At 34.4% G+C, this 27,668-nt stretch overlaps 2 protein-coding genes across 9 annotated transcripts in view; both read left to right on the forward strand.

The window, feature by feature from the left end:
• Positions 1-13,508, forward strand: part of LOC126811200 (rho GTPase-activating protein 8) — a 221,553-nt gene extending 208,045 nt beyond the window's left edge. For all 8 annotated transcript variants that reach the window (XM_050536765.2, XM_050536766.2, XM_050536767.2 and 5 more), the window contains 5 exons: positions 2,578-2,648; positions 3,250-3,327; positions 8,698-8,826; positions 9,108-9,214; positions 9,987-13,508. In XM_050536765.2, the coding sequence (XP_050392722.1) occupies positions 2,578-2,648; positions 3,250-3,327; positions 8,698-8,826; positions 9,108-9,214; positions 9,987-10,154 (553 nt within the window). In that variant the 3' untranslated portion in view covers positions 10,155-13,508. The remainder of the gene's footprint in view (positions 1-2,577; positions 2,649-3,249; positions 3,328-8,697; positions 8,827-9,107; positions 9,215-9,986) is intronic.
• Positions 13,509-21,477: 7,969 nt separating this feature from the next.
• The window catches only part of LOC130010924 (uncharacterized), a 59,157-nt gene continuing 52,966 nt past the window's right edge, over positions 21,478-27,668 (forward strand). The window contains exon 1 of the mRNA XM_056099163.1: positions 21,478-22,096. Coding sequence (XP_055955138.1) covers positions 21,498-22,096 — 599 coding nt within the window. The 5' untranslated portion in view covers positions 21,478-21,497. The remainder of the gene's footprint in view (positions 22,097-27,668) is intronic.

A 27,668-nucleotide genomic window follows, 5' to 3' on the forward strand; every position in this document is an offset into this window, starting at 1 on the left:
TATATTTCCGCGATTCTCATGAATGAAGGAACTGTCTGGACTGGACTGATCGAGAAACAAATACCGACTGACTTATAATAAAAACACAATTTCGAACAAGTATTTTGGAAGTAAATATTCGACAAATACGAGAGAACTATTTAGGAATTTGTGCCATTTAACTTTTGCTATTACAAACTATCGAAACAATCGATAGTTTGGTTGACATATCAACGGATTAAACAAATTAGAGTATTGTTGGGTGGCACGAGGATTGGACTGTCGTATGATACCCAATTCATATGGATACTATGACTAGGCAGCAAAATATGGCACACTGAAAATCAAGTATTTTTCTGATTTGGAGCATTTTTGGACGGCTTTATCTCGAAAACTTTACCTACAATTTTTTTAACTTTCTCTATCGAGAGTCCCTTCGGTAGTCTTGTGCATGAAGCCATCCAATAAGACTTTGAAATAATTGGAAGAGGATAAAAATGGGACTGAAAATCGAAAACAGTTGAAAAATCATGAAATTTTGGAAAATGCTCTATTACTATTTTATTTTTACAGATTTTCAAAAAAGGTTATACATTCAGATAGCTGACCTAATTATGATTCTAACAATGTATAATTAAACATACATTATGCAAGAGCAAAATCTGATTATTGCAAGTCTAATTTAGGCTTCAGATGTTATAGAAATTATAAATTAGATCTTTATTTAAACAACAAGCCCAAAATCAACTCTGTAGACCCACGGATGGCTCGGCTACAGCTCGGATTTGAATAGGATTTCACTTATTAATTAATTCAAATATGGCGCATCCTGATGAGAATACTTCAGTTAGATCGAGGCTAAATGATAGAGTGTACTTAGCGAGGCCGCTGTAGAGCGTTTCCGCATGCCATTGAAAACTTTACTTGATAATCGAGATATGTAGGTGGAGTTAACGCCTGTCAATCAAACGATCGACCAAGGTGAAGGCACATTTCACTACCATTTCTAGTCAAATATTACAACGATGATAACTATGTTCAGAATAAAGTAATTTGACTGAAATTTTCAATATATTCTTCTTTTATCATCTACTTTTGAACTGTTATAGCAAGAATGGCCAATTCTCTATAAAAATCTCCCATAATGTATCTTTAATATGTATTGAGTTATTGAAATTTAATTGTCGATATTTTGACATATTTGCATTTTTGACACTTTTAAACATAGGATTTACCATGGCCATTTTATCTGATCAGATAATGTAGTATTTCATTATAGAGCCCTGCTACCATTCAAGTTCCGAAATCGGAAACTATCTCGACAATGATTCATATACCGGAAGTAGTCAAAAAAACGGGGTAACTAAAAAAGTTGGCAATCTTGCCAAAAACTTGAATTCTCCGTCAGATATTAGCAGACCAAACAATTAAAATGTTGTTGGATAGTCCCGTAGATGGACTATCATATGACATCTAAATGATACGAATTCAATTGTTAGGAAATAAATTATAGTATGCCAAAAAAATAGTATTTCCGTTTTAGAGCCTTTTGAGACACATTTTTCTCGAAACGACACATACTATTTTTCTTAAACTTTTCTTACTCATAGTCCTATCGTTGGTCTAGGGTGTGAATCCAAATATAAACGCATTGCAATAATAAAAGTGGTCCAAAAAGGGCCTCAATCTTTGAGAAAATTTGAAAAATCGTTAAATTACTGAAAATGGTCTTCTATTTTTCTTATTTATTTAAAACAGCTCAATGGATATTTCTGAAACTTCTGGTACAGAAAGTTAAGTATCCAAGCAACTTGTTAAAACCATAAGTAGTCGAAAGAATATCCAATATTTTGAAAAAATGTAAAAAGTAAAAAAAAGTGATTACTACGCCAGATTTCACTGAATCAAAACAAATAAAGTGTCATTTGATAGCCCCAATAATGGATGATCTTATGACATCCAAATGATACAAATTTGATGATTAGGCAATAGATTATGGCAGGCTCAAAATCTAGTATTTTCCTTTTTGGAGCCTATTCAGACGCTTTTATCTCAAAAACTACTCTTATTTCTTTTCTTAAACTTCTGTTACTCAGAGTCCTAGTGGTGGTCTAGGATGTGAATCCAAATTTTAAAAGCCTCAATATGATATAAAGGGTCCAAAAAAGGCATCAATCTTTGAAAAAAGTTGAAAAATCGTTAAATTACTGAAAATACTCTTCTAATTTTCTTCTTTCTTTTTTTTTTACACTGCTCAATATATGTTTCTGAAACTTCTGGTACAGGAAGTTAAGTTCCCATACCACTTGTTATATCTAACCCGACGGTGATCTGTAAACCAGAAATAGTCGAAAAAATATTCAATATTTTTATAAAAAAAAAATCAGTAAAAAATAAGTACTCTTGTGAAAATCGCAATTTCTCCATTGGGTGTCACCAGATCAAAACAATTAAAGTATCGTTTGGTAGCTTGATGTATAAGCTATTGTATGACACTCTTCCTGTCGAATTCCTGAAAGCCGGTTCAGTGCTGCTTGCAGGTCTAGTTTTGATTATATCTAAAAATCTATTATTGAGATTAATTTTCTTTCATTTCAGTATAAAAATAAATTCTGGTCAGATTATTCCTATAGTTGTAGAACAAAGTGTGGAGTTCTTGAAAGAAAATGGTTAGTTTTATCAAAACTCATAAATATTTCATTAAACATACATTATGCAAGAGCAAAATCGGCCTATTGTAGGTCTTTCTTTAGGCCTGAAATGTTATAAAAACTATTAATTAGACATTAATTAACTTATCCAGACCATAATCAGCTCTCGATGTCAAGGCTAGCCTTCGATATTTGTTGGATTACAGTCCGATTTGCTGCAAAACTTTCCTTCGTGATTAATGATTAAATGGATAATCAAGACTATTAAGTTTGGCTTATCGTCTTCAGTAATGATGATCGAGGCTAAGCGGAACTTTCATCCGCTTGGTTTTCGGTTCATAGTGGATCAATTTGACTGAAATTTTCAGCAAGTTGCCTTTACATTATGTAGTTTTTAACTATTATAGTGAGAACTGCCAACTCGTTATCTAATCTCCCATAATGTATCTTTAAGTAACTTGACAAATTTTCTTTATAGAAATGGATACCATGAGCATTTTGTTAACCTTATTTTAAAAATTTGTGGATAGAGTTGGAGGAACTCAGGGAAAATACAAAATCTAATAAACTATTGAAATAAAACTAAAAAGATGGAAATATTGTTTGAATTATTTTGTAGCTTTAGATGTAGAAGGTATATTCCGTAGATCAGCCAGTGCTTCAGTTTTAAAACAAGTTCAACAAAAATATAATCAGGGTAGGATTAAAATCAGATATTATTCTATTATAGTATTAGTATTGTTTTCTGATAATAACAAACACTTCAAAGGACTTTAAATATTCAACATTTACAACTTGTTGTAATGGTTACAGTCATGTTATTGATAATTTTGTGGTGTCTATTTTTCTTGGAAACCAAATATGATTTATCATTTACTTGTTCAGAAAGCTAACAATTTTTATTGTTAGTCTTATATTGGGTCATTCCATGTTAAGTGGACCAAATTTCGGAAAGTTGGGAACATGAACCCCTCCCAAAAAATTATAAAAAATATATGTTATAGTATATGGCCTTAAGCTAACAAACCCAAAATTATACCTTTTGAAATTAAGGTACTGAATCAGTAATTTTTTTCAGGTTTTCAAGTGCGTTAAAACTCACATTTCTAAATAGGTGTAGAACACTAGAACTTTTAGTGTAGGTTACGAATTTGGTATCACATGCAATGTGCGATTCACACAGTTTATGCCACCAGGTGGCAAAATGTGGAACAAATGAACTATTCACTTTTTTTTTTTCAGGATTTCCACAGCCTCTGGCAAAGTCACTATTATATATACAACCTCCAAAATTGGCAGAGTTAATGTCAGATTATCTTTTTATACGCCCACATTTTCATGTGGACGTATATTGTCGTCGCCCCTGTTCGTCCGTCCATCCGGACGTCCATCCGGATGTCCACAATTGTTTGTGGACACTCTACAGGTCACAATTTTTATCCGATTTCAACGAAACTTGAAAAATAGCTTAATCTCCCTAAGATCTCCTTTCGATATTGGCATGTATCGGACTGTAACTTCATGGATTATGGCCCCTGATTGTACAAAAAATCACGTTTTTAGTTTGTGGACCCTATAGAGGTCACAATTTTTTATCCGATTTTGTTAAAACTTGAAATGTAAGTTTATAACACAAAGATCTCAGTTCCTTTCGATATTCGCGCATATCGGACTGTAACTTGGTATATCAAGGTTGTGGACCCTCTAGAGGTCACAATTTTCTTCTGATTTTGATGAAACTTGAAATTTAAGTTTATAACTCAAAGATCTCGGTTACATTCGATATTCGTGCATATATAATTGTAATTTCCTGAATTATGGCCCTTGATTGTAGGAAAAATCACTTTCTTTTTAGCTTGTTGTCTATCCATCTCTCGAAAATGTGGGCGTATCCTGCCTGGCAGCCGCTGGTTGTATTTATCATCTACAGGCTGCAATTTTGAATCGATCATCTTGGAACTTGGCATATTTTATTTTGGTGCATGCCTGTGGCGGTGGCACACTCACTTTTTGTTAATATTTAGTCTCTAAGGCCCATATTTTCGAAAGTGGATTAGTGCTAATCATAGATTTAATCTCTGATTTTCTGACCAGCCATATTCTGAAAAGCTGATTAAATTTTATGCTAAGATTTTTATAAACTTTGATTAGCCTAATCATTGGGTTAATCAATGACTAGTACTTAATCATTGACTAAATCACCCCAATATTTAGTCATCTCAGGGGGCTAGTTTAAGGAAGGATTAAGTGCAAGAATATGCAATTACAATGCATTGAATTTTATAGAAATGATTATTTTTTATTGAATTCAGACACATTGCACTTATATTTTGCAACAAAAGCAACAAATTCACATTCACCGTAAATTCTGTTAAAAAAGATTTTTGGAATATTAAACATTCTATATGACATAAAACATAAATAATTATGTATACTTTAGTCAAAATGAATAGACTACAAGATAAAAATAATTTTTAGAAATGTCAAAGAACCTTTTAACAAAAGAAACTGCAAAGAAAGGAGCACATCAACCTCTTAACATAAAAGGGAACCAACAGCAGCTAAGTCGTCCGGGCAGTTAACAAGGGTTGTCACATATTTCTTTCTTTGGTCTGTAATAAAAACATTTACGACTCTAAAATCTGAGTACGAGCAACAACCTATTAAGTAATTATCAGAAATCAATAGAATTTGTTTAGCTTTTAGTTCTGCCCTATACAAACTTTTACTATACAAACATTTAGTATCAAGGACCATAACTCTTGAAGTAATTATCGGAAAGAATCGACAATCAATAGGCATCCCCTTCTCATGAAGTTAAACACTGTGTATAAATTTCAAATCGGTCGGATATTAACTTTACAGTTTAGAGCATCGACAAGATTTTTCGAAGTGATCAAGGGCCATAACTCTGGCAGTAATTATCGGAAATCGTTGGAAATCAATAGGCTTCCTCAACTCCTGACCTGAGACATTATGTATAAATGTATTTAATTGGATACCAACTTTACCTCTAGAGCGTCGACGAGGTTTTTCAAAGTGATCAAGGGCCTTAAAGCTGACAGTAATTATCGGAAATTGTTAACAATCGATAGGATTCCTTATCTCGTAACCCTAAACACTGTGTATAAATATAAAATCAATCGGATATTAACTTTAGCCTTTAGAGCGTCCAAAAGATTTTTCGAAGTGATCAAGGGCAATAACTCTGGTAGTAAGTATCGGAAATCAATAGGTCTCTTCGTCTCGTGGCCTTAAACACTGTGTATAAATTTAAAGTCAATCGTATATAACCTTTAGCCTATGGAGCGTCCACAAGATAATTCAAAGTGATCAAGGGCCATAACTCTGGAGGTAATTATCGGAAATCGTTGGAAATCAATAGGCTTTTGTATCTCATGGCCTTAAACACGGTTTATAAATTTCAAGCCCAGTATTGAATACATGAAGAACCAATAGAAATATTGAAGCATGGTATAGAAAGAAAAGTCAAACGTTTCTTTTGATTTAGCATAATCTTTGATTATTTTTTTTTTTCCAGTGTGGCCACAATGGTCTTCTTTTTATCAATAACAAAGAATTTGTTACATTCTTAGTTTTAGCTGTTCAAACATTGTTTCTGATGTAAGAGCTGTAAGAAATGAAAGACAGTCGAGTTCTTTGAAGCTTGATAAATGTAACTCAACGTATCACGTTTTTATACAATAATTAATGTTTCTAGAGAGAGAGAGAGGGGGTTTAACGTGCACTCGACAAAGACTAGGTCATTTCGGGACTAACATGGTTTAATTTTATTTCAATAATTCGTTTGTGCGTAGTCGTCTTTAGCAGTGGGAGTAACTCGGAAGACCCGGAGGAAACCCATGAGGTTTTACAGGTAACCCTACTCCTTGTCACGTACAACCGGGGATTCAAAACTACGCCAGTTGACTCAATGACAGTTTCTAAATGACATTTTATATGTTTGGCACTCAGTTCAACAGTTGTATAAAAAAAATGCATCTTCTTGTGTCTCAATAGGTCAAGCAATTCGTAAAAATTTGGTATAAATAAATAATAATTATTTTGTAATCTTTCAAAATCTCCCATATCCAAAGAAAACCAGAAACCCACTACAATTTGGGAAAGTGTAGTATTACGAGAAGCCTAAAAGCGGATAAAAATAAGAATACAGATATAGCAAGTTTAAGCAAAATAGACAAATAGTGTTAATTTCGGATTTTAATAGAAAAGAGGGGGCATAAAATTAATCTGTTCGTGCGCTTCTATTGGTCAGGAGAACAAATTTTAATTTAATTTAACTTTGATGTTAGCAACAGAAATTCATGTTACGATTACTAAAAGGGAGCTACGGTGGTGCAGGGCGGAGGGCCTTGCAAGGGACAATGAAGAGTTGTTTGGATTGGATGACAAACCGAAATACCCTGTACACATTGGAGCGCACGTAAAATAACCCTTGGCATTTAGAATTTGGTATAACTGTGATCCGTAGTGCCGCTGTCTGGGCAAACTTGTCCTCATAGCACACTGTATGGCGTATGTCCGCCTCCCTTAGCCCAGTTGGGGCAGAACAGTAGGGACGTTAAACCTCCATTTCATTTCGAATACTAAAAATATCCAAACTCTATTTCTGTCTCCCTTGGCCCAGACTGCCAGTTGAAGCAGAACAGTAGGACGTTAATCCCCCATTTTATTTCATTTTATTTCGAATACTAAAAATATGCTAACTCTATTTTTTCTTGACCATCTTTTTCATACATTTTATTTCTTTCCTGTCCACCCATATGAACCCCTTTGACTTTGGGGACCCCAAAATAATTTCACGGGCTCTAGGATTGGAAAAACTGTTCTAAAACATGTACTTTTCTAATCAATGACAAAAGTCTTTTTAATCACTGATTACATTTAATCATTGATTAAATGTTTAATTATAATCAAAGTTTAAACATGAATTTTAATCATTGATTACAAAAAAAATATAGTCAGAGATTAGCTAATCAGACTTTTGTGAATACCAAACTTAGTCAACCACTAATCTCTAACTAGCTAGTTACTGATTAAACCTTATCACGGATTATTTTAGACACTGTTCGAAAATATGGGCCTAAATTTGGCAAAACAAAGCCTTCTTTGCCTCTTGTCATATTACAGTCATTGCAGCTATTTCATATTTCTTTGTATGTCTCTGCGTTTTGCCTACAGGCTGCAATTCTTAATAGATCGTCTTGAAAACTTTTCATATACATTCCATATACCCAAAGGATGACTGTTATTATTTTTGTTTTTAAAACAAAGGTTAAATTAAAATGATACTCCCTGGATCCCAAAAGAGTCTTTATTCTTATTCTATGTTAAGAATTGATCTAAAATGACAAATATGAGGGGCTCTTTCAGAAATAATTTCAGTCTAAATGTTAAACATAAATATTCCAATTTGTGAAGTGTATTAACCATTTTGTTCTCATTTTGGAGGCAAAATAATATTAGAACAATACAATGTACATCCAAAATGATTACATATTTGTAATCTAAATAGATATGTTTGAGGAGTATAGGTCATTCAAAAGTTATTTTAAAATCAAAGTGAAAGGTCAATTTTGATAATAGGCATTAAAACTTCATCACGGCACAGATTTCAAGTGCCAATTAAAAATATAAGCCATCAAATACACAAGATGGACTTTAATGTATAGTAGGGTAAATGAAGTTTTCATTATCAACCTTAAATTTGGACATTGAGTGTGATGCTAAATTCGTAATCTACACCAAAAGTTGTCTTAGATTACAAAATTAGAGAGTTCCACTCCTATTAGAAATGTGAGTTTAAAGCACCTGAAAACCTGAAAAAAATTACTGAATTAATGATCTGTTTCAGCACCAAAATTTCAAATGGCCATATCTTGGCGCGTGTTTGACCTAGAGAGGTAAACTTTCGGATTTGTTAGTTTAAGGCCATATACTATAATATATACTTTTTATAACTTTTTTGGAGGGGGTCATGTTCCAACCATTGGTCCAGTTGATAGGGAATGACCCTATTAGTAAACATAACTTATTAAATTTTTAGGTCAACCGGTTGATTTTCATGAAACCGGGGATGTCCATGTTCCAGCTGTACTATTAAAAACATTCCTTCGTGAACTCCAAGATCCAATATTAACATATGATTTATATGAACCAATCACAAGACTGCACTGTAAGTACTATCGACATCTTTTATATTAAGCTCACAATAATGGAAAGAAAGAAAAAAATCATCTCATTTCAATATCTCGTTTTGCCGATATTAGGTCAGAGGCAGTCATTAACACATATAGATACCATCTTCACACGTCGCATAATGACATGTTATGCAAATTCTCTACATAGATATTTTATTGCTTTAATCTCATGTATACAAGGCTCAATATATAGTGTTTGGTTTAAGTATAATAATGTGAATAATTACTGAATCTTATTATATTTATATTTGTACAGTATTAGATAGTAATAAACAGTTAGTAGAGGTTCAGAGATTATTACGTGAAGAAATGCCAGAAGATAACTATGTTGTACTCAAATATGTTATGCAGTTTCTAACATTGGTAAGTACTTTGTAGGTAGTACTCAATCTAGGGAAATTTTTAAAAACAAATTCTATTGCTTTTGTGTACTTTCCCTCGCAGGAAATAATAGTTCAGGTCAGTAGTTGAAGTAGAAATTTGTTGTAGAATTTTATCAAAGATGGAAGATGATTGCGATTAAATAAAATTAATGGTTCATGGTTTCTTGGCCTCTACAAATCGTAATGTAGGAATTGATACAGTGTTGACTATAATCATGGAGTTTTATTCTGAAAGTGTCTACATTTTTCATCTGATTTAATGAGGCTTATTGACTTTATATTCAGGGTGTTGAATTTACTCATTGCTCTTATATGAGTTATTGCCCAAGATTTACTGTCAATAGTAGTTTATGAACACGATAGATACAATCTTTTTCCTCTTTTATTAATAAATGAAACTTGGTTTATTGCCATATTGCCCCCATATATATGTCATAGACCCTTTTATTAAGTACACAGCCCTCATAAATGTTACTGACAATCATGAATGAAACTGGATAATTATACATTCCTAAACAACATGAGATAAATGTAGTGCTTTGAAATGTGACATTATGAGAAGTCATTTAGCCCAGTAGTGGTCCTCTGACAAAATAAAAAAACAAAAATAAAATCCTCCCTCCTGCATCAGATTTTTGGTAAGGATTGTCTGAGAACCAGAATATTTTTTTGGATGGCTTCAAAATATCTGCTTTTATGGTTGTGATCAAAACGTTTTGTGCATGTACTTATTATTTAACTGTATTTTTCAGGTGGTAGCCAAATCTGATGTCAACAAAATGTCACCAATGAATCTTGCTATTGTGTTTGGTCCAAATCTGGTATGGCCAAAAGGTCAATCTAACCTCCTGTCTTTAAACCATGTCAATATGTTTGCATTGTTTCTCATAGAAAAATTTGACCTGGTCTTTCTTAGATGATGATAAACTTCATAAACATATACACATGTACACTATGTAATATATCAATTTGTTTATAGCCATATAGATATATATATATTTATGGTATTGTTTATTCTATTTAATATGTGTATAAATAGATTTAGAGGTTTTCCTGTAATTATATATATAAGTATAATTATGTTGTATATATTACAATGTACCTCTAAATATATTTTACATGTAATGTATTTGTAATTCTTTATATTTTAAATTACATTTTCAAACAATTGTGGATCTTTTCCATGAATGAAATTAATGTAATACTGATTCTTTTCCTTGAAAGAAATTAAAGTTATACTGATTCTTTTCCATAAAGGAAACTAAAATTATACTGATTCTTTTCCATGAAGAAAAATTGATATGTACATTTATGCTGCATTCTGTAATGATGGAGAAAATTGTATTCCCGACTTTGTGACATTCACAAATATGGTAGATCACAAATATGGTAGACACTACTAGCGCACATTCTAACTTTTTTTCAATTAAACTATTGAATGTAATTGCTAAACTCTTTGATGTTTTTTTTTATAAATTCACTCAATTTGATGTTGAGCAGCCTGAACGTATTTGTTAAGGCATTTATTGTCGGCTAGTATCACCAGTTTTGTTGCTTAGGGTGAGGTCACTTTTTTGTGAAAATAATTTTTCTCCAATTTCTTCACTTTCAAAAGTCAAACTGCCTATTCAAAACTTCAAACTCGGAACACCATTTTCTTCAACAGTCCAAATTACAGCATACAGATATATATACACGTAGATGTATAATAAAAGTTTTTGATATAATGAGACATCTATTATAAAGAAATTAAGTGTTTTCCTATGTGAATAATAGATTATAAGAATATTTTATAAGTATTTTTTAGATCTTATACACACACGGATGATAGTTCTCCAGTTTTGATATGATTATGTATTTGTGTTAATATGTACCTCACATTTTAAAAGAGCCTTACTGTGAAAACAAACATATCAACTCCATAAATTTACCACATATGATTATGAAGGTTTTTTTTGTCAGACTTCTATGTAAGAATTTCACTATATGAATATTTTATAAATTCAGTTGACCTGTAGATTGATTTGAATTGGGTTTGATGTAGATGGTGTTATTTTATTGTTTCAATACTTTTTGTAAAAAAGCTTTATCCAAATAACCTGGTTGATATTCTCTGGGTTTTCCAGCTTCATCCCACTTGTAAAGATGGCTACGCACAGGCAAATTATTGAAATACAAAAATATACCATGTTTGTCCAAAAATGACCTAATTTGTGGTGAGTGGACGTTTAATCTCTCTGTGCAAAAATTTATACATTTATTGAAATGTGTTTGGAAGATTATTTCTACGAGTACAATGTTTTATAAAAGAAATTTATGATAAAAAATGTTGATCACATTGAATGCTAGACAGGCTACTTTCTTGGATATTTTTCTACAGGAAAGTATCTCAAATTGACGTTAATTGTGTATAATGGTTATTTCTGCAGCTGTTTAGGCAACAAAAATACATATTCGAAACAAATTTAAATCGTTTCTTTGAATCTCACCCAACTAGTTATACTCCAAAAGTGCATTGAAGCATCCAAGATAATTGCAGTTCCTTCAAACTCGTATATTTTTTAACAATTTCTCCCAAAAATCTCTCTTGTATATTAAAACACATAAAAGTCTGAAAAAATGTATAAAATATGGTTGAAATTATTGAATTTGAAAAATATAAATTTGATGATAACTTTCCCAGTAAACAGTGTGTTAGTTTTGTAGAGTCTATCTATTTTATTGTAGTTATTTGTAGTAATATTTTTCTTGCTTTTTTATTGAATTGAAATAGATGGCAGCTGTTATTTCTAGATAAAAAGATCTATTTATTTGTGTCTATTTATTTCAAATGTCCCAGGTTTCTTTAATGTAAAATAAAATTTGAGCTTTTATTTACTTAATTTAGATAGTTGCTCGTACACTATCTATGTAACTACAGTATTTGCTTGTCCCTACCCTATGTTACCTAAGTGTATTCAGTGCATTTGCAAAATTATGTACATGCAACTATTAACCATAAAGACTGTAATTCATATACATTTGATTAATCATAGATAGTGCACATGTACTTTTAATTTAAATACATTTGCTGACAATAGATGTTAATTGAAGTACATTTGATTGACCATAGGGCATAGAATTTTCATATATAAATTAAATTGGGCTTTTGGCTCTGCAAAATAAAGACTTGGAGTGAAAATAATCTGTAATGAAATTTAAGATAGTTTGCTTGTATACCACCATGTATATCTTTTTTTTATACTCCCACATTTTAATGTGGGCGTATTATCTTGTCACATGGCCTATCAGTCTTGTCAACAGTTGACATATGAATGTGGTAAATGCTACAGTTTTTAACATATTTTTTTCAAATGTGGTGTAAAGCATTGTAGTCATGAGAGGACGAACCCTATTGATGTTCAGCATTCAGCTACCTTCCGCTCCAAAGTTACACCCACCTTCCCGAAAACATTGAGAGCTGGACAGACTACATTTTTTAACTCATCTTTTGGAAATTGGGCCATAAAGGTATGAATCCTATTGATTTTCAGCAATCCGCAACCTTCTGTTCTGTAGTTACCCCCCTTTCCAAATATTTTATGAATGCAATGGAGGCTACAGTTTTGGTGCGAGCATTAGGACTAAGAGGATGAACCCTATTGATTTTCAGCACTCAAGACCTTTCTGTTCCAGAGATATATTGCATGTCTGAAAAAGCTTTTGAAAACAATAGAGATCAAATTTCTTGGGATCCTTATCAACATCTAAGTTTTCCATTTAGACATGCTGCTGTCTATGGCTGTCTTTTTTTTTTCTTTTTCTTTTTTTGAGACATAGCTGCTATTGTGGGCATATTTCCATGCTTTGTGTGACTTTTTTTTTTCTTTTTTTTTTTTACTCAATTCAAGAAACATTATTTCTTGTCTAGAATGTATAATGAATTTATTGCATATATGATTTATATTGCTCAAGTAGTATAATAGATAGCCATAAACACACTTATAGTTTGAAATGAAAAAGAAAAAAGCTTAAAATAGCTACTTTTGTACATTATTATTTTAGTTGGGCTTATGTGCGAATTTTACTATTATTTTAAAATGACATTGATTTTATGACTAAGATTTATTTAATTATTGAGTATACCTATAAGATAAATGTTAAACAAATGTCACTTGGGTTATATTTTTAAAGATATATGATGAATTGAGATAAATTGTTTAGAAGGGGCTTCTAATTAGTGGAGGAGTCACTTGTAATCATTTGTTTTTGGAAATAAATATATTGATATATAACATGCTGTGTTTTATATATGTTTTCTTGCATCTTTAACGTGACCTTCATCTCATTCTTTGACTATGTAAACTGACTTGTATTATTGAAGCAATCTGAAAAACAGTAATTTTATAAATTTCCCTTCTCACAAATGTGTGCCATTCATTGAGCTAACAATTTATCATAGAGACTTATATTTCTAATCAATGAGAGACATTTAGCAATATAATACTGTAATACTTGGTGTGGATATATACAATCACAATGGTTTTTGGCTGCAAAGTTCAACAAGATTTCACAAGACCACGTTCGATCCCTGCATTGGCCGAGAAAGTTCATCCCGATTTTCCGGCATGGTTTCTCCTTGTCAATGATGCAGGACGGAGGGCCTGACAAGGACAGCTGTCTAGTCGTTCGGATGGGACGAAAAACTGAGGTCCTGTGTACACATTGGCGTGCACATAAAAGATCCCTTGGCAGTTGGAATTCGATATATGAGTAGGCCACAGTGTCGTTGTCCGGGCAAAAATTCCCTCATATGACACTGTATGGCGTATGCCCCTCTTCATTAGCCCAGGTTAGGAGCAGAACAGTAGGACGTTAAACCCCATTTCATTTCATTTCATTTCACAAGACCACATGTATGACTGATTATGATTTACTAAAGATCCCAGGCAGAAATCACTAGCAGTTGTATTATTCACAATCCTGACAAAGTACATCTGCCAGAGTGTCATTAATGCAAATTTGTGAACGGATATGTTGCCATTATTACCGATTTTCCGTAATAGACCAATTATGATTTTAGAAGATGAAATGTTTTTTAAAATGGTCATAATAAATGTAAGTATTGACTAGAAAATGGCAGACTGAAAATGAATGTGATACCTTTAAATGTGACAAGGCTGCAAATTTAGACACCAGGGAATTGCGAGTTTTGCTCACTCTTAATAATCTTCAGTATTTGCTTAGTGTTTGTTTCTGCAAATAATAATAGCTTATATACATTACATTAAAAACACTTATATGGATATACTACTTCTGAATTTATTAACATGGTACGTTTCGATACACATACAGATATCGTAACAATCTTTTAATAAAACACAGGTCTGATTTAGAAACCGACAATACAGATCAGGGCATTTGGGTAGAAATTAATATTCATAATAAATACTTTTTAATTGGCACTTTTTATAGACCACCAAATTCCACTGTTCGATTAGATAATTCTATTTTCAATTCGTTTTCATTGGCAGCAGCAGACGACATAAACAATATCTTTATATTAGGTGATTTTAACATTGATCTCTTTACAAAATCAAATACTTTTATTCATTCGGCAAATGTTCTTTTCGATTTTAAACAAATTATCAAGGATCCAACCAGATATGGTAATAATGGTAACAATACATTGATTGATTTAATTTTAACGAATTGTTCCGGTTATATTTTTGATTCAGGTTGCTTAGATAATTCCTGTAGTGATCACTGCCATGTGTATTGTCGGTTAAATTTTCATCGTCTGAAATCAATTAGCTTTACACGTACTATATGGAATTATGATAAGACTGACTTTGACCAACCACAACGTGACGCTGGGAGTATCTTATGGGACCGGGTCCTCCGGTGTGATAGTTTGAGTTGACTCCTGGTGTGTGTTTTCTCCTGGGCACTTGCGCATGTCCGAAACTGATGTTTGCCTTATCAACGAAACTATATCTACTTCCTGCAGTGTGAGTTGGTTCCTGACCATTGGTCAGTACAGGAAAAAATATATCATGTACTTGATTAGAGTTTTGTCATTAATAAAATACTTGTTGACGTGATTAGCTATTGTTTTAGTGATCAGTAGTTACACGATCAACGGATCTAAGTTGATTGGCTTGAAATTGATACATCGTTCGTGATTTGTTGCCGTTGTTTTTTTTTTAGTGATTAGTCGTTCTACACACGTACGATCAGTGGAAACCATACAAATTGATGATTGGCTTGAAATTATCAATTATTTCACCTCCAAAGGAAGATTAAGGCCTTTGATATTTCGTGGCTTCATTTATCACAAATATAAAAGTATGGAATTTCTTATTCCGATTTCTTTAACATAAATATAGATTTATTACACCATCCCATACGTACATTCAAACATACATGTAGACAGCCCAAATACAAGAGAGAATGTTCGCATTGTGGACGGGTATATATACTAAATAATAATAATAAAGATCGTCAATTTGCATCTTCTCTTAGTGGTAATATTGTAAATATATAGTCTATAATATATTGATTTGACCGTAAGAACATCTTAGGGGAAATCCTATCACGAGGAGTCAATGCACACCGCGTCTGTAAGGGTGTGAGGTGACTCCTACAACTGCGCATGCGCCAAACGGTAATCACACACCAGGGACCATCTGAAACTGCCACACCGGTTTCCTCCCACTGCTAAAGACCCCTATGCGCAAGCGAATTATTAAAATAAAAATAAACCATATGTTAGTCCCGAAATGACCTAATTTGTGTCGAGTGGACGTTATAAACCCCATCTCCCTCTCTCTCTCTCTCTCTCTCTCTCTCTCTCTATCTATCTTATGGGACTCCAGTATTAATAACAATTCTATTGATATTACATGTGCCGCCTTCACAAGCGAGTTAATAAATTTGGCAAGAACACATATCCCAAACAAAACTGCAACCATTAGATCAAAAGACAAACTTTGGATGAACAACACTATTCGGAAAATGAGTAAAAAGAAAAACAAAATTCACCGGAAAGCAGTAAAATGAAACTTGGACCTCGACTGGCAAAAATTTAGAAATATAAGAATGACTATATTAGCTTGATTAGAAAATGCAAAAAAGAATATTATGAAAAATTAGACCATAAATTAAATGATAATCAAAATTTTGGCAAAAAGGATTGGTGGCATATATTCAACTCGTTTGTGAAGGGTCAAAGATCGGAAAAGGGAGATATTCCGCCTCTTATGAATAATGGGGTTCCATATTTTAATCCGAAGGACAAAGCAAATTGTTTAAACGAATACTTTATTAACCAATCACAGCTTGATTACACAAATGCACAACTTCCTGAACTCGAACAAAACCCCTCTTCACATTGTCACCTAAAATTAACACCTAAAGAAGTTGAAGACATGATTTCTATTATTGATACTTCAAAAGCTCCAGGCCCAGATAACATCAGCGGAAAATTCCTAAAATCCATCTCCCTCGAAATTAGCAAACCTTTATGTAACATATTTAATCTTTCACTTGAGCTAAAAACCGTTCCTAATATTTGGAAATCAGCAAACGTAACAGCAATTCATAAAAAAAGGCGACCCATCACTATGCGGAAATTACAGACCAGTTTCTTTATTGAGCATTATAATCAAAATTTTCGAAAAATGCATCTACAAACATGTATTTAAGTGGTTTTTTGCAAGGAGACTCAACTACTTATCAACTAATAGATCTTACGCACTTCTTCTGTCAAGCCATCGACCAAGGCCAATATACGAGAACGGTGTTCTGTGATATCGGTAAATCTTTTGACATGCCGCACTCTGCCATAAGCTTGGGGCCGTTGGGATCAGAGGAGACTTGTTAGAATGGTGAAGAGACTACTTGTCTAACAGACAACAGAAGGTTATTGTCAACGGAACCTCCTCTGAGCCATTAACGGTCCCTGCTGGTGTTCCACAGGGATCCGTTCTCGGTCCATTACTTTTCATTATATACATCAACGATATAGTAAACAGTATAAAATCAAATATTAGATTATTTGCTGATGACACTAGTTTATATATAAAAATAACTGACCCAACCGAATGTGCGGAAGGCTTAAATGGTGATCTAGAGAGAATAAACCTTTGGGCTAAGACGTGGCTTGTATCTTTTAACCCGCTGAAAACTGAAATCATAGCACTAGCAAATAAAAAGAATTTATTTCTCCCGACACTAAATCTAGACAATGTTGCAATCAAAGAAGTTTCTGAGCACAATCACCTGGGGCTGACTTTCCAAACAAACTGTAAGTGGGATACTCATATAAATAAGATTTTGGCCAAAACAAGTAAACTTGTAAATTGTCTTCGCTCGTTAAAATATAGGTTAAGTCGTAGATCTCTCCAAACCATGTATACATCATATATTCTTCCTCATTTCGATTACTGTGACGTTATTTGGGATGGGAGTACCGCCGAACTAACACATAAACTAGAACTTTTACAACTAGATGCACTCAGGACTATATGCGGTGCTGTGAAAGGTACAAGTCACCAAGTGTTATATAAGGAAACTGGATTTATTACACTGCAGGAGAGAAGAAGGCGACATAAATTAATTTTATTCTACAAAATCATAAACCATATTACTCCCGAATACTTATTTCAACTGATACCACCTAATATAAATTCGTATCGCCTACGAAACCAAAGTAACATTCCAACATACTTCTGCAGAACTTCTTTATTTTCTTCTTCTTTTATACCATCTACAATTCGAGAATGGAATCTACTCGATCTTTCTACTAGAAACTTACCTACTTTATCTTCTTTTAAATCTAAACTCGGCTACCTTGATCAAATTATACCTTCATCATACTACTCTGGCAGCAGGAAAAATCAAATTCACCATTCTGGCCTTCGACTCGCTTGCAGTGATTTAAACGGACATCGTTTTCTCAGGCATATTTCTGACAGCCCAACATGCGATTGTGGTCACGCCTTTGAAGACTCTGAACATTTTCTTTTAATTTGTCCCTTACGTTCAGATGCACGATCTGCAACAATATCAAAACTTCAAAAACTTTATCAAAATTCTCAAAATTTATTATTCGGAACTGAAGACAGAAACAATTCTGAAGAAATTTTTTCGGCAGTACATAACTTCCTCGACATCTCCCAAAGATTTTGAAAATTCCTTATGTAAATTCATGAAATATAAACATTCTGATTGTGGTTTGTACATATCGTGTATATAGTGTATATAGCCATCTTATAATTTAATCGTTTACTTTACTTTACTTTACTTTACTTTTCATTATATATTTATGTTTGTACTTTTATGGAGAGGGGGTATATAGGCTTTTGCCTGTTCTCCAATCCAGTTTCTGTGAATAAATATTGTTTAGAAAAAAAAAATTTATAACAAAAATGTGGTGCAATATATAGTTAACAATTGGAAACCATGTAACAGATTAATCATTAATTAAGAATTAACAAGAAGAGAGAAGTAATAATATGGATAAATAATTACAATTAATTGTAATTAATCTAATTACAATTATAATTAATCTCTTATAATTATTAGTTTGATCTGCTAAATTCAAATAATTTCTAATTGTTATCAATACATTACAATCTTTCAATTTGTTAATCCTTTGTAATTATTTATCCATATTATTACTTCTCTCATCTTGGGGGGGGGGGGGGTGGATGGCCGAATGGTTAGCACGTGCGTGCTGTATCATAAAACCTGTCATTGAGTCAACTGGCGTGGTTTCGAATCCCCAGTTGTACGTGACAAGGAGTAGGGTCGCCTGTCCATCCTCGTGGGTTTTCTCCGGGTCCTCCGTTTTCCTCCCACTGCTAAAGACCCCTACGCGCATGCGAATTATTGAAATAAAATTAAACCATATGTTAGTCCCAAAATGACCTAGTTTGTGTCGAGTGGACGTTAAACCCCATCTCTCTCTCTCTCTCTCTCTCTCTCTCTCATCTTGTTATTAATTCTTAATTAATGATAAATCTGTTACATGGTTTCCAATTGTTAACTATATATTGCACCACATTTTTGTTATAAATCATTATTTGCTTGATAACAATATCTGTATGTGTTTCGAAACGTAGCATGTTAATAAATTCAGAAGTAGTATATCCGTATAAGTGTTTTTAAATTGTGAAATCTACCTCTATATGTCTTATAAGGATTATATACATTATATTGTTTCAAATCCACAACTGGTCAAATGGCAGATCCATATATATCTGGTTCAAACCTATTTCTAAATTTGCTCCGTTTCAACCGTGAAACAAATGAAATTTATGAATCGTTTGATGCATACATTCGGTAGACTGGTTAATTGAAATTATGAATTTACTTACACTTTCAGAATTGTATAAAGGGCAATAACTACATTTAAACACTGGTCGATGGGTAACCGTTAAGTATGGTTTAATGGTCGAGAGCGAGACATTAAATAATATATTGATACTGGACGAGGCGTTAGCAGAGTGTTGTTTCAATATATTATGCAATGTCTTTAGCTCGAGAGTCGAGACCATTAAACAACTTAAAATACAGACACTATCCGCACATGCTTTTCAATGAAATACGTCACGCGAGTCCAATATTTGATCTAGTATAGATAATGTACGATTGGCAAGTTGCCCTTACATTATTGGAAATAATGGTACGCCAACATCAAAGGATGACGTCACATCTGTATTTTATTAATCTCAGTTAACCCAACACACCTTCACAATAATCCGATAATTAATATTGTAAAGAAAATAATAAGCTTAGCTGAAATTTATGTAATTATATATTAACATGATAATCTCATTGCAAAGTTGAACTAAATCATTAGTCAGTCAACTTTGAGCAAGTACAACTACACCATGGATATAGAAGCACAACTACGAGACATTATAAGTGAAAGGTAAATAATACCAGTAATATAATAATACGTATGAAGAATTTTAATATTTTACAAACAAACGGTGGCATATCGATTTTTGTCTTGTAATATTAATCCCAGAAAGCAAGAAAGGGTGGGTTTCTCGTCATTAGCTAAAAGTTTCGCATGCACTTGTGTTTTTTTTTACGTTTTCCGGTAAGTTTTTAAAAATATATACTGTATATGGTCAGATTTGTGTACATATCAATATTTGTTCGAAAGAGGGGTGGGGTGGGGTGGGTGGCGGTGGATGTATCATAAGGCCTGTCATTGAGTCAACTGGCGTGGTTTCGAATCCCCGGTTGTACGTGACAAGGAGTAGGGTTGCCTGTCCAACCTCGTGGGTTTTCTCCGGGTCCTCCGGTTTTCTCCCACTGCTAAAGACCCCTACGCACAAGCGAATTATTGAAATAAAAATAAACCACGTTAGTCCTGAAATGACCTAGCCTGTGTTGAGTGGACGTTAAACCTCATTTCTCTCTCTCTGTCTCTCTATCTCTGTTCGAAAGAAAAAAATGAATAAAATAGAAATATATTAAGAGAGTTTTTTATGTTTTCTAAATCTTTTTCTTCAGAGAGCCTCATTTATTTGAAGTACTTCATGAAAACGGCAATGTACGATCTTGGAGAGGACCTATAAAAGAAGATAAATTGTGGACACCAAGAAATGTTAACAGCGCTTCGACTTCTAAATCTTTTGCTAAACCTGCTAAAAATCAAATTGACATAAGGTATTAATATTCTTCACGGTGTGCATGCTTTTATTCCATAACCAATTAATAGAAGCAATAATCAATATCGGTTTTTTGCTCAATATAGCCCGGTTGGTGCTGACGTGCAATTAAAACATTTCATTTCAAAAATATTGGTTTACTCATTGATTTCAAATTATATGCCTTGTTTATATTAGTAAGGCGGAGAATTCTGTAGATTTTCCAAGGATCCTCTTAAAATATATATTGGACGCTCTAGCCTGTTTAATTTATCATCGGATTCACTTGATATCTCCATGCCCGCTGTAAAATGTCAGTGTCAGAGAGAACGATTTCAGATAAATTACTTCACGAGTTGTTGTCCCTGTGTACTTATAGTCTTGTAATTCCTCTACTTATCTATAAAAGAATCACAAAGTAACAACGACTTGGCTGCTGTGGACAAATGACTCGTTGTCCGACAACCTATTCGTACGCTCTGTACTAAAATTCAAAGTACTCTGTTTGCTAATAATTTATAATATGACATTTTTTAAACTGATTTTATTTGATTTTCGTTTCGCAGATCAATTTACGCAATTGACGATATGTTGTTAGATTCACATAGAATAAACATGAAACGACGAACTACCAAAAAAGACCCCAAAAGATTTCTCCCAACTAACGTGGAACAACGTAAAGAGAAGGAATATATTCAAAGACACTTACGGGAGGGTCAACCTGCTAATCTGACCAACATGATTATAAAGCATTACTTTCAGGCACCGAAGGTACCCTTTCTTGGGTACGGAATGCCAAGACCCGGTACAAGCGCCGAGTCGGTGAAGAACTGTCAGGTACGAGGTAAAGCTCCAGGCATCGTTGTTGTATCTAACCACAAATCATTGTCTAGTTACGCTCACCATTGTCAACATCATCTAGGGACCAATGGGGAATACTGTGACATCCTCGGACCGGGTTCCTGTTCTGCTTGTATTGAGGAAACCAATCGCTATATAGGTGACGAGATACAGAGGAGGTTGTTCCCGAGGATATTTATGAGTCAGAATTGTCTGGTGGTTCCTAAGTTGTCGCGAACCATGCGCCAAGGCCATATGAAGCAGGTGAGGAAGAAAGGACTTACAGAACTAAGTTTACCACAAAATGAAGTCACCGAAATGTTTAGGAGAAAAGAGACGCCATTGTCTGTAGAAACCTATCATTCGGCTAGACAGTTTAAACAATTTTTACCACATATTTCCCGGCAATTAAACAGTGCTTTCAGAAACGACACGTCTTCAGAACGAAATTGATGATTTAATTTATTTGTTTCTGTCTATTACAGTTGTATAACAACAACACACAAATAAAAGTCCTGTAATCAATATGCATCCGTTTTTACGTCCACGTTCATAATGTGGACGTATTATTAGTGTGGTATAACAGGTCATCCCGTAGGATTTGTATGCTAAAATTGATTTTTTTGTTGTTTTGGGTTGGTGTTGGACCAAGCTATCCAAAAATGTTGGGGTTCAAATTTTCCGACACCTTGACCCCCCCTCCCCTCCCCCTGGGAGAGGCATTTTTGAAATCGGGACCACTATGAATGAGGACATGGCTATCTCCGCCAATAATGGTTGGATTTTCATGATCTGAAGTTCATTCTCGTGTTTTTTCATCATGCCGACCCCATCTATGATACACCTAAAGCGATTGGAAGTAGTTTCATTGACTTCCGGTGGGGAATACTAATTTCCGGTGTCAAATTCAGATTGATTTCAGTCAATAATTTTTACGGTGTCTCAGCCTACCACTTTTTGTGGATTTTGAAGCATGGTAAAATGATTAATATGGTCACTTTTGGGAGACTGGAATGTTCTGTAATGAGATTCAAGACACTTTGACATTTGTAACAAGTAAACAAGTTTAATATCAAAAACAAAAATAATCTTAACAAGCCAGAAGTCGCCAGAAACGAAAGAAAAAGATCCTATCTTGGAAATAAATATATCAATTATTCATCATCTTCGTCCTCCTGCACACCCCTAATCATATTGGTACGGTCCCTATCAAAACACACGCAGAAGGATGTATAAGGCAGACTGCATCGCCCTGTGCAGCCTGTTTTACAACCACATTTTGTGAGTTCAATTACAGCACGATGGGCAGACAGATTAAGATTCGGCACAGGAACATAAATTCCTTTGTCCAACTGCCAGACGCTTTCGTTAAATGGCAGGAAGGTTCAGCGATCGGGTTAGGTAAGACTTGTCGCGTATCCCGGTGTACTTTGTTCCTGTGATATGGGGCAACAATGCAGCACGAGTCCGTGGAAGCATCTCTCTCTCAACCAAGTTTCCTGAACTGAACAATTGCCATCTAAGTGCCGGTAGGTTAAATGGAACAGATGAAGAGTAGACCTGACAGGCAAATCTCTCCAATTCCTTGACCTGCGAAGGCAAGTCACCCTTCTCCAAACCTCTTGAAACAGATGATAACGGGGTCATCACCATCAGGCTTCATGTATGCACCAGCCCTTGTTTTCTTTGTCATGCCCACAAGTTTACCTCTCCAGTAAGCACCAGAGAAGCCGCGAAGTCCAATCAGACCTTGAGACTTATGATTTGCAATGACACCCATTCGCTCGATCACATCTATCTCTAGATCTCTATGTTTTGCGGCCTTCTCGGTTACAAACTTGAGATGACTGCGAATACCGAGACGACCCGGGAGACAAGGTCCATGAGAATTGTGAGGGCATCGGCGTCACGTGATCAAACACATGCTTCCCGCTAGTAACTCTCAGCTACAGATGAAAGATCTAAGAGTTTCTCAATGATGAGAACCCTGTGTGGTGTAGCCTGTTGTATCAAACAGGCTAGAATATGCTGTTGAAGGAGCAAAGGCTCAACCAGTGTCATATGCTAGCCTGGTTGATACAGCACAGGCTACACCACTCAAAGTTCTTATCATTTATGCTATGGCTGTACGTCAGAGTATGAAGAAAAGATCAAACATGTAGAAACTCCCTGACCTACAAGTGACATTCACCATGCGAATCGACTCAGAAGCCACAAAAAGTGGTACTGCGTGATAGATATCTCTAAACTGAAATCGACCCGAGTTTGACACCGAAAATTGGTATTTCCAACCGGAATTCAATAAAAAATACTTCCATTCGCTTGAAGTGTGTCATACATGGGGGCGCCATGATGAAGAAAAACACCCAGAATGAACTTCAGATCATGAAAATCCAAAGATTATTGGCTGAAATCAATCCGAGTTTGACACCGGAAATTGGTATTTCCCACCGAAAGTCAATGGAAACTACTTAAGTGTATCATAGATGGGGTCGGCCTGATGAAATAAAAACCAGAATAAACTTCCGATCATGAAAATCCAAAGATTATTGGCTGAAATCAATCCGAGTTTGATACCAGAAATTGGTATTCCCCACCGGAAGTTAATGAAAACTACTTCCAATCGCTTTAAGTGCATCATAGATGGGATCGGCATGATGAAAATCCAACCATTATTGGCGGAGATAGCCATGTTCTCGTTCAGAGGGGTCCCGATTTAAAAAATCCCCCTCCCAGAGGGGTCAAGGGGTCAGAAAATTTGAACCCAAACATTTTTGGATAGCTTGGTCCCTAATCAACCCAAAACAACAACAAAATCAATTTTAGCATACAAATCTTACGGGTGCTGTTTTAATGACATGTCATACCACACTTCATGCCGTCGCCCCTGTCTCTGTGTGTGTGTGTATATATAGGATGTGTGTCTGTGTGTCGCCTAGTACAGGGCGCAATTCTTAACGGATTGTCTTGAAACTTTGCATACTTATTCCTTATACCCTAATGATGGTCCCTATGTTGTTTTTGGTGCATGCCCGACCCCAGGGACAGAACCACGCTCATTTTTGTATTTGTTTGTCGCCCACAGACCGCATTTCATAACGGATGTCTTGAAACTTTGCATACTTATTCCTTATATCCTAAGGCTCATCTCTAGTGTTTTGGTGCATGCCTAACCCCCAGGGACAGAGCCACGCCCTTTTTCTCTTTGTGTGTCTGTGTATCGCCTACAGGTCGCACTTTTCAATGAATCGTCTTGAAAACTTTTCATACATATTCCTTATACCCTAAGGATGACCTTCATTATTTTTGGTGCACGCCCGACCCCCAGGGACAGAGTCAGACCCAATTTGTGTGTGTGTGTGTGGGGGGGGGGGGTAGAGTGATCCCCTTGAAACTCTATATTCCTATTTCCTATTCCTTATACTCTAAGGCTGATCCCTATTGTTTTTGGTGAATGCCCAGCCCCCAGGGGCAGAGCCACACTCATTTTTTCTTTGTGTGTCTGTGTGTTTGCTACATGCCACACATCTTATTGGATCGTCTTGGAACTTGGCATATGTATTCCTTATAGCCTAAGGACGGCAACTATTGAGTTTGGTGCATGTCTCGCCCCCAGGGGCAGGGCCACGCTCAAGTTTTATATTTGTCTTGGGAAAGGAAGGTATTAAAGTTAGTAGAAAATTTAAATGTAAAGCACGAGCTTAATTTATGTGACGGTAATAAATCTGATTTTAAATCTTTGTGTGAAAAATTATTTATAACTGATCAATCTATAGTGGTTTTCAAAACTGTGGGATGATAGAAACTGTACAAATGGAAATAAATTGAGAACGTATATGTTGTTTAAAAATGATCTAAAAGTTGAGGATTATGTTATTTGTGTCATGACCAGATCCCAGAGGTGTTATAAGTAAACTTAGATGCGGTATTCTTCCTCTATGAATAGAAACGCGTTGCTATTCTAAACCCCCAATTCCACTAAATAATCGCATATATACTTTGTGCTCGTCATATATCGAAAACGAAATCCATGTTTTAATTGAATGTGATGTCTACTCAGATATCCGGAAGAAACTATTTGTAAATCAGGATGTTAAGAATATATCTTTAAAAGAAATGTTTTTAAGTATTTTAAACATGATTAATAGCATTACTCTCGCTAATTGTGTTTTAAACATATTAAAACGAATATATTTTATCAAAGATACATTATGTAAGATTTAGATAAAGAGTTAGCCATTCTTGCTATAATAGTTCGAAAATAGATAATGTAAAATGAATAATTTGAAAATTTCATTCAAATTACTCTATTGCGAGCGAAGATATTAGAGGTTTGACAAGACGTGTGCAATGATTTCAACCACCGTACTTAAATCAAGATATGGCTGAACCGTTCTAATCTATTTAATATCGGAGAAATCCGATGCCATCGAGAGTTGATTATGGCCTGGATAAGTTAATTAATGTCTAATTAATAATTTAGAAAACATTCCGGGTCTAAAGAAAGACCTGCAATAGTCAGATTTAACTCTTGCATAATGTATGTTTAATTTATTAGTTCATTAATTTTATTTAATTATTTAGTATTTTTAACGATTTGATTTTAGAGAAACGTATCTCGTAAGTCGATATGGGCGGGACACTGCTATTGTTTTATGTATATGTTATATAATGTATATATATATTATTGTATGCAATGTATGACACTATAATAAACAAATTACTTACTTACGTATACAGGTCGCAATTCTGAAGGGATCATCTTGGAACTTTGCATATGTAACCTTTGATTTTGGCGGTAACCTTTGATTTTGGTGCATGTCCCGACCCCCAGGGGCAGAGCAGAGCAACGCCCAATTTTTGTGTTTAGCGCCTGAAGGCCACAATTCTGAATGGATTATTTTGGAACTTGGTATACGCATTCCTTATACCCTAAGGAAGGCAACTACTGATTTTGGTGCATGATCCGACCCCCTTGGGCGGTGCCACACCCACCTTTTGTTTATATTTTGTCTGTAAATAATCTTCAGGCTGCAGTTATTGGATCAAATTCGGCATGATGGCCGCTTGAGGGTAGTACTGTATCTTGGTGGTGACTAATATGTTAATTTTCTAACACGGTGCTTTAAGTACTGGACTTATTTTTGGTATACTACTTCTTAAGGACTATAACTTTGGATAGCAGAAATTGAAGTTTTTAAAATATTTAGTGATTTTTGTGATATAGACAGTTTTAGTTTTAAATGTCATTTTTAGTGAACACTAATTATGATAACCTACGCCTAACAACAACTTTTATCCCTGAACTCTAATCAAAACCTCAGTAAGACTGCATTGTTTACTGAGTTCCCTGAGTTAAAACCTAGCAAAAGTTCACATCTCACACCTATAAATTACCTATAAAACTAGAAGACAGAGAAACAATAGAGGATTTAACCTGACCAATTTGACACAAGTGAAATTTCAGTCATCTCAAAATGTTAAAGCCAATCTCGACTGTGGACTTTGGAATGCTCGGTCTCTTACCAACAAACTTGGCGCCTTCACTACTTCAGTTATCAACAACCAAATCGATTTTTACATGGAAGCCGAAACCTGGACTATATGAACTTCCGGTTGGGATAAGCAGCGCGGGTTTTCAGGTCTGATAAAAATTGATAAAAATTTAGTTAAAATCGCGCCGACGAGGTTGGATTCATGATAATAAACTCGACAAAAAGCAAGGACTACTGAAATTTCACAGTTTTAGCTTAAAGATGAATCTGGAAAAGGATGACACAGAAAAAAACACTGACGTCTTGACCGATGGAAACAACTGAAAACCAAAATAGTAAACAAAAAGTTACATGTAGAAAGAAAATAATAAATTCAACAAAGTTAACAAACAACGAGGATGAAGGTTGGTTATGTGAACTGTGTAATATTAACTATAAGAAGAAAACTGTA

Source organism: Patella vulgata, chromosome 2, assembly GCF_932274485.2.
Source record: "Patella vulgata chromosome 2, xgPatVulg1.2, whole genome shotgun sequence".
Classification (NCBI taxonomy): domain Eukaryota; kingdom Metazoa; phylum Mollusca; class Gastropoda; family Patellidae; genus Patella; species Patella vulgata.